General features: G+C 45.4%; 2 protein-coding genes across 4 annotated transcripts in view; one reads left to right on the forward strand and one right to left on the reverse strand.

Annotated features, from left to right (window-relative positions):
- Uhrf2 (ubiquitin like with PHD and ring finger domains 2) overlaps positions 1 to 3,815 on the forward strand; it is a 67,861-nt gene extending 64,046 nt beyond the window's left edge. For all 3 annotated transcript variants that reach the window (XM_031390078.1, XM_031390079.1, XM_031390081.1), the window contains exons 15-16: positions 1,288 to 1,386; positions 2,310 to 3,815. In XM_031390078.1, coding sequence (XP_031245938.1) covers positions 1,288 to 1,386; positions 2,310 to 2,456 — 246 coding nt within the window. In that variant the 3' untranslated portion in view covers positions 2,457 to 3,815. The remainder of the gene's footprint in view (positions 1 to 1,287; positions 1,387 to 2,309) is intronic.
- Positions 3,816 to 8,115: 4,300 nt separating this feature from the next.
- The window catches only part of Gldc (glycine decarboxylase), an 83,749-nt gene continuing 76,145 nt past the window's right edge, over positions 8,116 to 15,719 (reverse strand). Inside the window, exons 22-25 of the mRNA XM_031390077.1 lie at positions 12,456 to 12,551; positions 10,380 to 10,552; positions 9,482 to 9,562; positions 8,116 to 8,787 (exon numbers count right to left, since the gene is read on the reverse strand). Of these exons, the coding sequence (XP_031245937.1) occupies positions 8,644 to 8,787; positions 9,482 to 9,562; positions 10,380 to 10,552; positions 12,456 to 12,551 (494 nt within the window). The 3' untranslated portion in view covers positions 8,116 to 8,643. The remainder of the gene's footprint in view (positions 8,788 to 9,481; positions 9,563 to 10,379; positions 10,553 to 12,455; positions 12,552 to 15,719) is intronic.

The raw sequence follows: 15,719 nt of genomic DNA on the forward strand, positions 1-15,719 counted from the left end.
GTGACCTTGGTTTGTGTTGTTTATGCTTGCCCCCTGGGCATCTGGTTAACTCTAGTGCTACCTGCCCTTGCTAAATCTGACTGGAGCCTGTCCTTCCTGTGATCCTGGCTATGTCAGAACTCCTCAGAATAAAGCTGACTCTGTGATCCTGTGATTCTGGGATCCTGGGATCCTGGGCTTGTTAAATCACCTGGGAGTGTGGCTTTCTCTGTGAGTTGTGGGAGTGGCTGCAGAGCTTGTGCCCAAGGTCTGCTCAGAACACTAACCCAGACAGACCAGAAGGAACCAGAGTCACTGGGCTGGCGGAGTTCGTATGTGCCTGGTCCCGCTGGACCCAGTTACTCCCAGTGTTGGGACAGATGTTGGTTCCTGCTTGCCTCTCACTTGTCTATTTTAAATAAACCTTCCTTCCCAGAAAATCCGTGTCTTGGAATTTGAGGCAGAATAGTACACAGCATCCTAGGAAGATATGGGTTTCTTGTGACACTGGACACTAGAGGTATTACCGAATGCTTCTTTAGTTTCAAAAAATACTGTACTTTGTAGTTTGTAACAGGAAAGACTGACCGCCTCCTTATTTTATTTGCTGCAGTCTGAAGTGCAAATTACAGAACAAAAAGGATGCCTATGCTGAATGGCCTTGTGATGGGCTGCCCGTATTTTCTGTTGTATTTACAGTGCCGGGCAAGAGGTATACCACTGAACTGGGTCCTTCCTTGCTCTGTGTGTGTGTGCGTGTACGTGTGTGTTCTCTGGGGTCAGACAACGACAACTGGTAGCTGATTCTCTCTTTACACAATGTGGGTCTCTGGAGAGTCTCAAGTTGTTAGGCTCAACCTCCAGTCCCCTTTCCACTAAGCCATCTCATTGCCCCAACTCCCTCCAGCCCCACCCCTGTAAGTAAAAATTACATGCACATGGTAGCTCATTTCTGTCACCCCAGTGCTCAAGAGGCAGAAGCTGAGAATATATAAAAACTGAGATTAGCTTGAGGCCTTATCTATGGCAGGAAAGACCTCTCTCTCTCTTAAGCACAACACCCAAAATAAAACAAGAGCAAACAAAATAAAAGAGTTACTAACTATCACTAGACTGGAAAGTTTGGGGAGACCTTGATGAAATTTCCTTAGTTTCTGTCATTAAAATGTGTTTCCCTTAGGAAGTCCCTACTTGAATTTCTTTGTGGAGAACCTCTTAAATGTGACTAAGAGATTGTCATTTAGAATTCATTAGTATATTTTGAGCTGCTAATCTTTTCTTCTTTCCTCCTGTTGGGCACCATTGTAGAATTTTCTGAAGAAATTGGAACAGTCTTTTATGTGTGTATGCTGCCAAGAACTAGTTTACCAGCCCGTTACAACAGAATGCTTTCACAACGTCTGTAAGGTAAGTTCAGATCCACTGCCCCTTGTTAGGTCTGACAGCACAGTGGGTGCCCCCTTGACTTTAGCATACAATCAACCATTTTTCCATCAAGGATAGGTATGGGCACTTTTTTTTGTTAGAAAACTTTTTAATTCCGTCTTGATGGTAAGATAGCCTCAGTGAAATTGCGTGATAGTAGTTCTCATACATACAGTTGGAGGTTCTCTGCTGTGCTTGGAGGGAGGAAGGGCCGAAGTGGAGACTGAGAAGCCATAGCGTCACTGTTGTTCTCTCTGTGACAGCGAGCATGTGGTTTACATGCTGCACTGCAAACTGAAAGACTTATGTGCATTTAATGAAAGGCCAGGATGCTCAGGTACAGTGAGTGCTGTGCTGTGGCTGCAGCAGAAGAGAGGAATCGAGCTTTAGCTAAACCAGAGGAAGGAGCCTGCTTACCAAGTGTGAGTTTATGTACTTAGCTAATGTTACACTTTGGGTTCCTCTGAAATACGTGTTCACGCCTAACTATATGTCAGTGGGCTCTAGACTTAGTACAAGTAAACATGCTTGGCTTTGGCTAATGATTTGGTAAAATGTGTTTTAACTCTGAGCAGCAGAGTCAATCTTTTTCTTTAGACTTCTTTCAGGACTCTAACACTCACTTTACTAGATGAGGGAATCAAGGCACAAACTAGTTCAGTCACTTACCTGAAGTCTCACAGTATATATTAGTGTACTCACAGACAGTATAGTACAGAGTCGGGTCTTTACGACTGTTCATCTCTTGTAAGGAGTAGTAAGTGTCTAATTTTTATTAAAGTTATAACTTGTTGAGTGATTTTTCCATATAATTGAAGTGGATTTTTTCCTTCTTTTCTGCTTTCTCCTGTCTTTCTCTCTCTGTGCCCCTTCCCTTGTGTGTTTTTCTTTTGTCTTTATTTTAGGATTGCTTACAGCGCTCCTTTAAGGCCCAAGTTTTCTCCTGTCCTGCTTGCCGCCATGATCTCGGGCAGAATTATGTCATGATTTTAAATGAGACCCTCCAGACTCTACTTGACCTGTTCTTCCCTGGCTATAGCAAAGGCCGGTGATCTGTGTGCTTCTGTGTTGTTCCTGGTGGAGTTTTGGACAGTAACTGTCTAAGGCTGAGTGGGAGGGATGAAGCAGTGCTGGACCATGTCTTTCGTGTGGAAGCAGCAGTAGCTCCCCACAGCCCTCCTCCTGTGTGTAGTAAGAGGGCCCGTTCTCAACTGTCTTAGATAGCAAAAGGTAGTTCTTCTCAGTAACAACTCATTTCCATGAATGAAGACTTAAAGCCTCTACTGTAGTTGATTACCCAATTTATGATTTATTTTGCAACTACCTCAGGACAGAAAAGATTTATGGGGATTTTAAAATCATTGACTAATTAGTTAAATGAAATTTTAGCTACACACTGCCTCCCAAGTATTAGTTGTGCCTGTTCCTTGTACTTTGCTTTTCCAGGAAAGAAGGCAGATGCGGTTGTTGGGACGAGTGCAGCTCCTGTAATATGCATACTACTTTTTTTAATGTCCGTTTCCATCACAGTGCGTGTTTTGCAAGAACATGTTCATTTTTTAACTCATTTGTGATCTCCATTGTGACTTTTTTCTGGTGTTTTATGCAAATTGACTACTAATGACTAATGAGAACAATATGAATGCATTGTTGCTGCATTAGTGTAATGTGGTATTCTCTTGCAATGACAGAGGTGTCTGAAGCTCTAGTAGTAAATGTTTCTGAAAAGCCGCTCTGTCCTCATGGGGAGCACAGGAATCCCTCCTGGTGGTCTCTGTCCTCATGGGGCATCCAGGAATCCCTCCTGGTGGTCTCTGTCTTCATGGGGTGCCCAGGAATCCCTCCTAGTGGTTTCTGTCCTCATGGGGCATGCAGGAATCCCTCCTGGTGATCTCTATCCTCATGGGGCACAGGAATCCCTCCTGGTGGTCTCTGTCCTCATGGGGCATCCAGGAATTCCTCCTGGTGGTCTCTGTCCTCATGGGGCATCCAGGAATCCCTCCTGGTGGTCTCTGTCCTCATGGGGCATCCAGGAATCCCTCCTGGTGGTCTCTGTCCTCATGGGGCATGCAGGAATCCCTCCTGGTGGTCTCTGTCCTCATGGGGCATGCAGGAATCCCTCCTGGTGGTCTCCTAATGGGGCACAGGAATCCCTCCTGGTGGTCTCTGTCCTCATGGGCCCCCAGGAATTCCTCCTGGTGGTCTCTGTCCTCATGGGGCATCCAGGAATCCCTCCTGGTAGTCTCTGTCCTCATTGGCCCCCAGGAATTCCTCCTGGTGGTCTTCACCTGCAGATTAGGAGGGCTGTGCAGGCTTTTGAGAAGATTAAAATTGCTTCACATTGTGATCCTACATTTTATATTCACTATATTCCTTAAGAGTATACCTTAATAAATATTTTATGATCAGAACATGATGATGCATTTACTTTTACTTTTTTACATTCTTCTGGTTCTGTGGATTTTGTAAATTTTGGGTTTCATTGTGTCTTGTTGGAACATTTTTACTATATATTTGTATGAAAGCTAGATCCATTCTGACATAGTAAGAACACATTTCACCTCTGGCTTAATTATACATGAGGGCATTATTCAAAAGAACATGCTGACTTTCTGTGATACTCTACTACTTTTAAAAGGGTTTTGTTAATTTTTACTTATAGTTATGTGTATGTTCTTACATATTTATATATACACTATGTGCATGCATGCAGATACCCATAGAGACCAGAAAAGGGCATCAGATGCCCTGGAACTCAGTGGTCACGTGCCACCCAGTGTGGGGGGTGGGAACTGAGCAGCAAGTGCTCTGACCTGATGAGCCTTTCTCCATCCTGTTATGTGCAGCTTTTATCTTACAGTTTGCCTCAGTTTTTTGAGTTCTTTTTCATATTTCACAAATGAGAGTGTTTCAGAAAGTGGGTCAAACACATACAGATGTTCACATACATCTCTTGGCAATAATTTATTAGATACTACTAAATATTGTTGTTGAATATTCAGTATGGATATTGAAAGTTTGTATTGTCTACCTGGTTTGGGGTTTCTTTGTTTGTTCTTGTTTTTTGAGGCAGTGTCTTACCATGTAGCCTTGGCTAGCCTAGAACTCAGAGATCTGTCTGCCTCTCCCTCCTGCATACTCTGTGTGTGTGTGTGTGTGTGTGTGTGTGTGTGTGTGTGTGTGTTAAACATAAATCCTTCCAACCATTGAGAGGCAGAGATGATCAAGCCTGTCCCTGTCTGTTATGTTGATTCCAGTGGACGAGCAGGGGCAGACAGAATTAGGAAAAGGGATTTATTACATTGGCTTACACAGGCAGGGCTAGGTACTCTCAGCAATGACTGTATACTACAGAGGCACAGAACGCAGTAGCTGCTTGATGCCTCTGCAGGTTTAGTCTTCTGTCCACAGGCTGGAGGATTCCTGGAGAACCACATTGGAAGGCTGAAAGAAGTACTGGATGACAGCGGCAGCCATCACCATAAAGCGATGAGTCACAAGCAGAGCTGCTTCGAATGTGGGCTGCTGATGGGAGGGAGCTGTTGCCCTTACTCCTTCCTGGAAATGCCCTTGGTAACCTTCCAGGGACAAGTCTCTTAGTTGAGTTTCAGATTCAATCAAGATTAACCATCATGAGGAATGATAGAGAGAGGGTGAGGTGGAGCAGTCAGTGAAGTTGAATCACATAAACAGGTAAGAAACACCAGGGAAGAAAAAAAAAATTACATGATCATGAGTCTTAGCCTCTACTGCTCCCTAGTATTACCCTGGGTTTCCATGACAGCCCTGCCTCCCCCAACACCAACCCCGCTCTCAGAAATCAGTGTTCTCTGGATTTAGTTTTCAACTTCAAGCCCCTGAGACATTCACTCCCCTGCCACTGGCATGCTTAGCCTTGGCCTCAGATATGGGCTTGTGCATAGTGCCCTTTCCAGTTACATTACCTTGGCTGGGAGAGAGAGAACCTGGTGGAGGGAGGGGCACAGGAGCCACATTTTCTTGACTTGCTTCAGGAAGGATTGAGCCTAGCAGATCAAAATGCAGTTACAAGCACCTCACTTAGCCATGCCAAAAGGATCTATTCTCAAAGTAGGAAAATTAGCCTTCGTGGGCTAGAGATGTACTTCAGAAGTTAGAGGGCTTGCAAGGAAAGCCTGCAGCTAGATATTCGGGACTCCCCTGGCCCTCCTACCCCACAAATTGATACAACACTGACAAAAATTCAGCCTCTGAAGACCCATCCATCGAAGACCTAGCGTTCCAGAAAGTTCTCTAAAATATGAGGGAAAAGAGACAAAAGGAAGTCTTGTACCCAGAAAAGAGGTGTGATATCATCACTGGCAAAATAATAGAGTTTCTTGGCCAGATACAGGATTAATGAGTCACTTTCTAGGTGTAAAAGACACCTGAGACAGGCAGTTCGCAAACTGAAAGGTCACCCTTTTGCTGCTCTGCAGGGCACTGGGCCCAATAATGAATGGATCAGGGATGTTTCCAAGGCATAAGGATTTCATCGCTTCCATTATAGGCCAGAGTCCTTGTATCCTGTCAGATGAGTGTTCCCAGAAGGGCCCGGAGAGAGGGATCCTAGTGCATAGGACACAGGCACAGGCCTAGTGTAATCATTCAAAGGCACTTGAACACAGCTTTGTACTTAATGCAACTCCATTGTACAGCTAAGGATAGCTCGAGGACTATACTTTAGGGTATGTGTTTGGCCAGAACAAGCAAAACTGTTTTTAATTAGGGGTGCATTCTACACGAAGCCAGGGGCTATCTTCAAGGCTGGGTGGTTTTGCACATAACTTAGAAAGAGCCGCTCACCGCAGACATTGCAAGTTCCCACACGGGATGACTCAGGATCATGTTCCTTTATTCACATGATGCTCTAATTGAACACAGCATAGGAAGGCCTTACTCTCTGCTGGAAATCCAGTGATCACTGAGATACGGTCCTGTTCTCAGGGCACTTAGTCTGAGGCAGAAAAACAAAAAGTTGAGTAACAAAACTTCGTTTTTAAAAGGAAGGAACAAACAGTGGGGAGATTGAAGAGAAAAAGTCACCCATTTCTCATGGATCCAAGGAAGACCGTGATGAGGTGTTGAATTCCCGAGAAGAGGAGCCAAGCAAAGTGTTAGGTGTGCGGGGTGAGGGGCAATACTCCAGGTGGAAAATCCCTACAGGCCAAAACCCAGAGGCGGGAGAGGACCAACATAGCACAAGGTAAACACATGAGCGATGCAATAGTCTGGGACAAGCGGATAGAGGCAGACAGAGCTGGCCAGCTGGGAAAGCGGCCTTAGCGACCAGCTGCAAGCACTCTAGCACACTGGTGCTTCCAGAGAAAGGGCCACTGCATTCAGACGTTGGCCTTTCCCTTTCGCTTCCCTCTCTTTAGGTTTGCTGTTGCCATGGTAGCCTGGTCTCCTGTTTGGCTGTTAGGCCCTGGCGCTAGGTTCAAATTCTTACCAAGCATGTGACCTCTGGAATCTCTCCATGTTTTGTGACAGGCACATAGTACCTGAGAAGTGCTCAGTACCTATTAACTTAATTATTAGTGGAGGGAACGAAAAGCAGGGACCCCATCACTTTCGTACTACTTCTGTTAGGCTGAAACAGGTGTTCTCAATGCTTTTTATGTGTGACTGTGTGGACAGTAGTGGAGAATTTCACAAGAGCACACAGACCTGTTCTGGTAGCTAGCATGAAGCTTAGTGGTTGTGTAATTGTTGGGGTGAGTCACCGGCCAAACTCATCCTTTCCCCATGACGTTAATAAAGGTTTCATTCTGGGCAGCAGCATGCCCGAGTAGAACTCTCCGTATCCCTTTGTAGCTAGGAGCGAGGGTCTTGCTAAGAAGCCAGCAGAAGTGCTTATTAGGTGGAACTGCTTGGAAAGGTATTCAAGAGAAGACGGAATCTGCCTTTTGCTTTTTTTTTTTTCCTCCTTTTCTTGACTGGCATGTAAGATGCTTGAATGAAGAGCAGCTACTCTGAGGTCATAGGTGTGCACTGTGCAAAAGATGCAAAAGGGTATGATTGAAAGATTTCTTTGTCCTGGAAACATGACTGATGTGACAAGGGAATGAAGAAAGGACAGACAGAAATGCTGGGATTGGGTGGGCCATGCCAGTTCTGATGAAGTGGCACCAACTACGTAAACGCCTGGAATTTCAGCGACTTTGTTACTTGTGTTCAGCGTGAGGAGTTAGGTTGTCTCAATAGGAGGTCTGTCTGTGTAGGAAACATTCTGAGGTTGCAGTCACCCAGATGGAGGAAGCTGTGACTGCCAGTTTCCATACACACTACCAACATCTGCTCAAGGACCAGGAGCTGTGCCCATTTTCACAGTTTGACATGGTAAGGCTTTGCCTGTCCCCATGGGTCTGAAGCACTGGTCCTTGTCAACGGCATGTTTACTTAGGGCTTGGTCCACCCCTTTCATGTTCATTCATGGATTTCTGCCTCTCCCCCTAAAGGACCATGAGCCCTGGGCTGGTTATCTCTGGGCAAGTTGAGGTTATGTTACATATGGCCCAAGATGAAAAGAGCCAGAGTGGCCTTCTCTGGTAAACAGGCTGTACACACTGTCCTTAGCCAGTCAAAAGCTAAGGTGACAGTCAGTGTAAATGTCGCCGTCGGACTGAGAGCTCTCACTGCCCTTCAACTTCCCGAGTTTTGTGTATCATGGGTGTAAAATCAAGTGAGACAGCATTATTCAAACTCAGTTTTATTAGAACACTAATAAAAGCAGATAAAAAAAACCCACACAGTGAAAGGAAGACACTCAAATGCTGTGACAGATCAGGCACATTAGTGAGGAAGAATTCTTCAGTGTGTACAAAATGTAAACATTTGCCCTGGGGTTTCCCACAGAGGGCACAGTCCACAAGGACTTATTTGGAACAACAACAACAAAAAAAACGTCTATTGAATTCCCAGCATAGGCTCTGACCTCTGCAAACTTCTTGAATTAAAACATTAAAATTGCTACCACACATTTTCTATCCAGCAAACTAAATGGCTCCCAATCAAGGCAACACGAACAGCAACTGCCTTGCCATAGAGCAGGCGGCTGCCACTCACCATGCTAATCGTGTTTACATTGCCTTGAAAGATTATAAAAATATACAGTGTATAAAACTCATGTGTGAGCCACATGAAGGAGAAGAACTATCCTTGCTCTCACATGCTCCAGCAAGAGACATCCGGTGAGTCCTTTGAGCTTAGGAGAAAGGACTAAGAGGAGGCCCTCTTCTGTTCAGAGAATGGAGACTCATAGACCTCCATGGGTGGGCAGGTGCACACCAGGTGCTGATCTCCATAGATGTCATCGATCCGAGCGATGGTTGGCCAGAATTTGTTCTCTGGTTTCACAAAGGGCTGAAAAGGAAAAGATGGACATTTTGGGATGTTCCGAACCCTTTGGGGGAAATCGAGACGTTGTGATTTTTGGATGTTCCCACAGCCCAAGCACCAGTGGCCCAACACATGCCGAAACCCATTTTTCACAATTTCAACTTTGGAGTCTTGTCTCTATGCCTCTGGGATCAGAGGGATACACTAGAGGCTGGAGAGATGGCTCAGTGGTTAAGAGCACGTACTGCTCTTGCAGAGGCCCTAGGTTCAGTTCACAGCACTCACACGGCAGCCCACAAACCACCCGAAATGAAAGTTTCAGTGAAGCTGATCTCACCTCCTGGGCTTCTGCATGCAGGGTTCCTAGAAATTCATACACAGTTAGCCTCCACCTCATGCCCTTCCCACATACAGATAATAAGTCAATCTTTAAAAGAAAAGTCAGATCACATTAAATCCACCTCCTGATGGTGGAACCACATTGAGCCATCCGAACAGGACTGATTTTCAGTATTAATCCCTGATCCTGTGGGTTTCTAGGCCTGGGTCTGATGACCCTTGGGGGCTGTCTGACCCCTTGATTCCTCATCATAATCTATACTTCACCAGGTATCCCACATACACTTTATATAGGACACTGTGGATGGGAAACCTCAGGAGGCCAGGGGCACGGGAGGGCTATGGCAACGCCGTGGTTGGCAGAGTTCAGAGAACTTACCAGTGGAAATGCTGCTACCTCTCTAGAATATGGCCGATCCCAGTGGGAGGATGTGACACAGGTCAAGGAGTGTGGAGACATCTGGACAAGAGAGATGGTGGCAGAGGGGCTGGTCAAAACAATGTGCTGCTTTCTCCCACACCTCACCCCGACATCTAACCCTGAATCTGGTGACTGCCACCTCCCCTGTGTTTCCACTATGCACACAGTAACACCGAGCAGAAGCTGTCACACCTGACAATGTAGCATCATACTATGAGGAAGATCCTCCCTTTGCTACAGCATTTCAAGCAAGGTCCTAGCCTTTTAGCATCTCCACAACGCACCTCCAGGCAGGCAGTTCTGAATGAGCGACTACAGCGTCTCATTCTCTGGCTTATAGCCATGGAGATGCAACTGCTGTCCACAGAGCATTCTTCTCAAGCCATCTCCTGGTTAATGTTTACAGTGAACCAGAAAAGTGAGATTCTAAAAGTAATGGGTTTTGGAAGAGATTGGGGATAAGTTGAACTTTTCTCCACATGGGCCATAAGCATTGCTAAGCTCCCAGGCTGAATCAAATACCACTTAAGTTGGTCTCAGGTTGCTGTGCCAACACAAGAACTGGGTTTATAGAGAGAGCTCATGAGGGAAGTAAACAAATGCTATGACACAAACAGAATAAGAACTCTCCAGTTAGTGAGCCTCCTTCCTGCACTGCCTTCTTCACAATCAGTAGGGTACAGGTGGTGTCTACAGCTCCTACAACAAGGCTCCACCAAGTAACTACCACAGCCATTCAAGAACATAGAAATGTCTCATACTTTTCTCACTCTAGGCAAGAAACTAACCACAGAGGGTTCAGGGAGGGTCAGCACACCCCTAGACACCAGTTTCAGTTTTGTGGAATGTTGTGTACCTTTAGGGGGTTGACCCTCGAGTCTATGCGGCCCTCCTCTATGTCAGCAATTTCTTGCCGGATGCTGATCATAGCATCACAGAATCTGTCCAGCTCCGCCTTGTCTTCTGATTCAGTGGGCTCAATCATGAGAGTCCCTGCCACGGGCCAGGACATGGTAGGGGCATGAAATCCTGCAAAGGGAGACCAGAGGAATGTGTCTAAGTCTAAAGTACACACATTTATAATTTATGACATAGCTCTTACAGGCATTGTAAGGTATGTATATGTATGAGCAAGTCAGCATGACAAAATTAATAGTGGAATTTCCATTTCACTGTGTTCTAGGATCTTTCTAGACTGAAGTTGACACTTAGCTTCAGACTGTATGCTTAGCATCCCCAAGGCCTTAGATTCAAGCCATGGTGCCTCAAAAGAAAGCAACAACCAAAGACAATGACAACAACAACCACTAAAAAAGAAAAGAAAAGCCAAACTGTTTATGATGGTGTGCTATAATGACGAGAAACAGCTTTTTTTTTGTGGCTTTACACAGGGTTTCTCTGTGTAGCTCTGGCTGTCCTGGAACTAGACCAGGCTGGCCTTGAACTCAGAAATCCGCCTGCCTCTGCCTCCCAAGTGCATGAAGTTTTTGTTTGTAGGATGAATTAAGAAACAAAAACATGATCGAAAGAGGTTTTTCTGGACAAAGGCAAACACTGCTTCCCCTCATTTCTTACACAAATCTGGGAGTCACTTTTGGTGTGTTGTACTAAAGGTCCAGCCCAGGCTCTTATTCATGCTCATGTGGGTCTCCCCTGCATGCTACCATCCCATCTCTGAAACCATTTTATGATTAAGCACAATCTCCCAGACTCACGAACCTTCCAGCCAATGCAGAGACCAACATCATTCCCTGTTGCTATCCCGCCTCCTGCCTTAACTGACTAGTTTGCCAACATTATTTTAATAAAAAATTTTCAAGTCCATGGGTAATTTGAAAGCACTGTAGCAAGGTACCCACATATCCCCTATATATTCCTCCATGTTGTTTTTTAATTGTTTTTGTGTATTTAGCGTATATGTGTATATGGGTGTTTTGTGTACTGGGAGCTTTTGGGGAGTTAGCTCTCATTCCACCGTTGTGGGTCCCAGGGATAGAACTCAGGCCACCAAGCTTGACTGCACTTACCACTGAGCCATATTGCCAGCTCCAACTTATTTTTTCTGTAATTCACAGAACGCTGCAACTATCAGAACACTTTATTTTGTAAGCATTTTAGAATGTCCATCAGTAACAAGAATTCCCTATTTTTGTATTTTGTCATAAACTTTAGAGTGAAATACACAGACCTTAGCTAACCCATTTAATAGGCTTTGACTAAAGCATGCACCTGTGTCGCCTAGCCAGTAAGGAGTTGTTTTGGTCTTTACCTATTTCATAACCCATTAAAGTCTGTCCTCAATGCCTTGTGTGAGCAAATTCTATTCCTAGTCTGCTTTAGTGGCTCCCACATCTGGAATCATCCACACCTGGAACCATCCATGTACTATTCTAGAAACAGATTCCTGGATCTTGACCCTAAGTCAGGAAGGGAGGCACCCAGATGTTGCTGGTTGTAACCACCACATGGGTGCCACATGCTGGGAGTGGGAGCTGGGTTTTCTGCAAGGGCAGAGAGTGCTTTTAAGCACTGAGCCACCTCCTCAGCTCCCTAATGGCTAGTTGTAAGAAGAAATGTACATTAGACACTTTTAAACAGCCTTACTGACACATCTTAATAGGAGGCCCACACATGACTCCCCGTGAACGGATGACCTACTGTGCAGAATTACACACAATAAATGGAGTAATGCCAGAAAGGCTGGTTGTTAGTGAATTACCAACCAGTTCCTCACTGCCTCTTCTTGGCAGCCCTGCGAGCTGACGGCAGCATTCCTCCCTCCCTTCTGGCTCACCTCCTGGCCAGGGGCTGAGTAATGGCCACTTGGGACCAGGACACGCAGTTCTTGGACATATTGTCTAAACTGCAAGTGCTTCTAGGAAATGGTCCGTAGCCTATAGGGACGATTGTATGAATGTCAAAAGCCACTTACCATAATCCTGGAGCCTCTTGGCAACGTCCACAGCCTCAATATTGGCAGACTTTTTGAAGGGTCGGGTGTCCAAAATGAATTCATGAGCCACATACCCTGTTCAAGAACAGTGTCAGTTGAAGATGAGGATTGGCATGCTGTTTCACTAAGTGAACGGCTAAACAATTCGGCTCTTTACACAGGTCCATGGGAACCAAGGGGCTAAGCGAAGTCTTTATGGTTAGAGTGGGCAGTAAAGACTTCATTTAGTCCATCACATACTATCCCATCTAACACCTGTATATCTTACAGTCTTAAAGCCTGGTAGTGGATGAAGGGAGGGATATGTGTATGTGTGTGTGTGTGTGGGGGGGGGAACGGGGATGTTACTAGAACAGTCAACAGGAGATCTCTGAAATTTCTCTTCTGAAGACCTAAAATCTACTTGAAACATTTAAATACAATCTTGATCTTTCTATACAAATTATTTCTAGAGCTAAGCAGTCACTGGTGAGTTCAGCACTTTCACTTTCAAGGTTAAATAACCTCACCTTGGGCATCTGTAAGTACATGTCAGTAAGTATATATATTCACAGGACACATGCAGAATTTAATGTGATGCTTTAAAGGATGGCAAAGGTTTTTAATATCAGGCTGCAGACCAAGAATTAGTAAAAAGCGCTGCCAGCCAGATGAAGTGGTGCCCTCTTGTGATCCTAGAACTAGGCGGAGTAAGGAGAATCACACATTTGAGGCTGTAGATCAAGACTTTGTCTCAAAACAAAATCCAGAAACAAAAGAATAGAAACAATAGGAAGTAAAGAAAGGGGGGGCATTGTCAGATAACTTTAGAATCAGTGAGACTGAAATATATGGGGGTCAGTTCACTGCAATCTAGTTCATAAACAGACTGCCTTCCTAGATCCATCAGGAGCTGCCAAGAACCCAGCCATTAAGAATAAACTGTGGTGAGCTAGAGAGGTGGCTAAGCAGTTCTTCCAGAGGACCCGTTTTGGTGCACAGTACTCATGCCCAGCAGCACACAACCACCAGAGGATCTGTTATGCTCTTCTGACCCCCATGGGCACCACATTCATGTGCAAACCCCATGCCCAGACATTCACATATATTCACAATTAAAAATAATATAAATAGGGCTGGTGAGATGGCTCAGCGGGTAAGAACACCGACTGCTCTTCCAAAGAACCTGAGTTCAAATCCCAGCAACCACATGGTGGCTCACAACTACCCATAATGAGATCTGACTCCCTCTCCTGGTGTATCTGAGGACAGCTACAGTGTACTTACATATAACAATAAATGAATCTTTAAAAGAAAAGAACAGAAAAGACATCAGTGATAAAAATATATAAATAAAATTTTTAAACCAGTGAAAGCAAGTCAGGCTTAATTAAGCAACCAATATTCCTGGGAACGTCCCAGGAATTCTCTGGCCTACCTGTTGATGTTTCCTTAGTAGGTTTTACCAGCCTAGGAAGATATTTACTCTATGAAGATCTGGGTTCAAATCCCCAGCACCCATGTAAAGTCTGGGCACAGCAATGTGTACCTGTATTCTCCTGCAGTGTGTGTGTGTGTGTGTGTGTGTGTGTGTGTGTGTGTGTGTGTGTGTGTGAAGAGGATGGTATATGTAGAACTCAAGAACTCAGAAGCCAGCCAGCCCAGCTCAAACAGTAAGCTTTTCTAGCACTGAGAAACACTGTCTCAAGGCGATAATGCAGAGAGCAACAAAGGAAGGAGCCAGCATCTGCTCTGGACTCCCTGCACGTGTGCATGCCTACCCACACACTCACATGCACACAGCACACATATACAGCACACAAGCATGCACACCAATCCAAACCAAATAACCCGTTTTACCAACTCTCAGCCAACGGTGAATCCACTGATAAACCTCTAGCCTTCAAAACTAGCCGCAGTCCTTAACAGCACCCCCATCCCCCGAAGGCAGCCTGAGCCACTCTGCTAAACTTGAAGAGAGGTGAGACTAAATACGTTAACTTTATAATGAGTAAACTTTAACAGTTCTTTAGTCTGAAAGCACAGGCACGAGAGTGTGAGAGTTTTAGGGTATGCTTTCTACCAACGATGAGAAAGAAACTGGTTACGAGTAAGACTCTAGAAAGGTCTATGTCTAAGGGAGTGATCTCAGAAAAATGTGTCCAGAGGAATAACCATTATAAGGTTTGAGGAGGAAAAAAAAAAATCACAGAAAAATCCTTGAGACCTTATCAACTTCTACTTTTAGGATCCTTAGAGTCCAGCATCAGCCTCTGCCCTTTCTCCTTCTGAGCTTCTGGCTGCTACCCTGGGCACTACAACCCCAGCAGGAAGATGGCTAGCGATGTTTACTGTACTGCAGGGCATGCGGCTAGCCTGAGGCTGGGAATGCACGTCAGCAGGAGAGGAATCATTTGTTGGCTGGCCTAGAGGAAGAGTCTTGCAAGCAGGCATTCAGCGGCAACAGCTTGAAGTCCATCTAACCAGGTCAACGCAGCACTGCTAACCCAGGATTCCATCTGCATAGCCACCACCCGCAGACGAGGGGTGTGGGAAGAGGTCCATCCATCTGGGGTTCAGATGTCACTTTCTAAAGGCACACGCTCACTTGAAGAGCACCCCTCTCTCTAAAAGCCCTCTAAGAGACAGCATTTAAATTGGTTGGCTAGGAGAGGCCAGGGCCCAAGATGCTCTTCTCTGTTTACAGCCTTGGGGAGAGGGATGTACACATCTGTTGTGCACATGGTAAACTGGGGCAATCTAAGACAGCAGCTGTTTCCTCTAGCTCTCTCTAACCAGGACTGCGGCTAAGAGTGTGAACACCAAGTCAGAGGAGTCTGAAACAGAAGGAGGGGGTGGGAAGAGCCCCTGGTCATGGAGGACTGTGCAACAACAGTGTCTTCTAAACATGACAGTGCCATGAACTCACGGCAGCTGTGGATGCCTGCCCAGACCCACAGAGGATCAAGGTACGCAACACTTCAAGCTGATGAGCTCCTGACAGCCCACAGCTTCTGGGGAGAGTCAGTTCTGAGGATGTGGTCCTGCCTGGTTGGGGACCAAATGACATTGTATGGCACTATACCATTAACCTGGGTAGACTGGACTCATCCAGTAAAGGGGGGTACGATAAAAAAGGACCCAAAGTCGGAAGGAGGTACAACGGTCAAGATAGATTTGGGGGAGGAGAGGAGTTGGGAGTGAACATGATCCAAACACATTGTATTTGCATGAGTGAAAATCTTTTTTTTTTTTTTTTTTTTT

This window comes from Mastomys coucha, unplaced genomic scaffold (assembly GCF_008632895.1).
Source record: "Mastomys coucha isolate ucsf_1 unplaced genomic scaffold, UCSF_Mcou_1 pScaffold21, whole genome shotgun sequence".
In the NCBI taxonomy this organism is placed as follows: domain Eukaryota; kingdom Metazoa; phylum Chordata; class Mammalia; order Rodentia; family Muridae; genus Mastomys; species Mastomys coucha.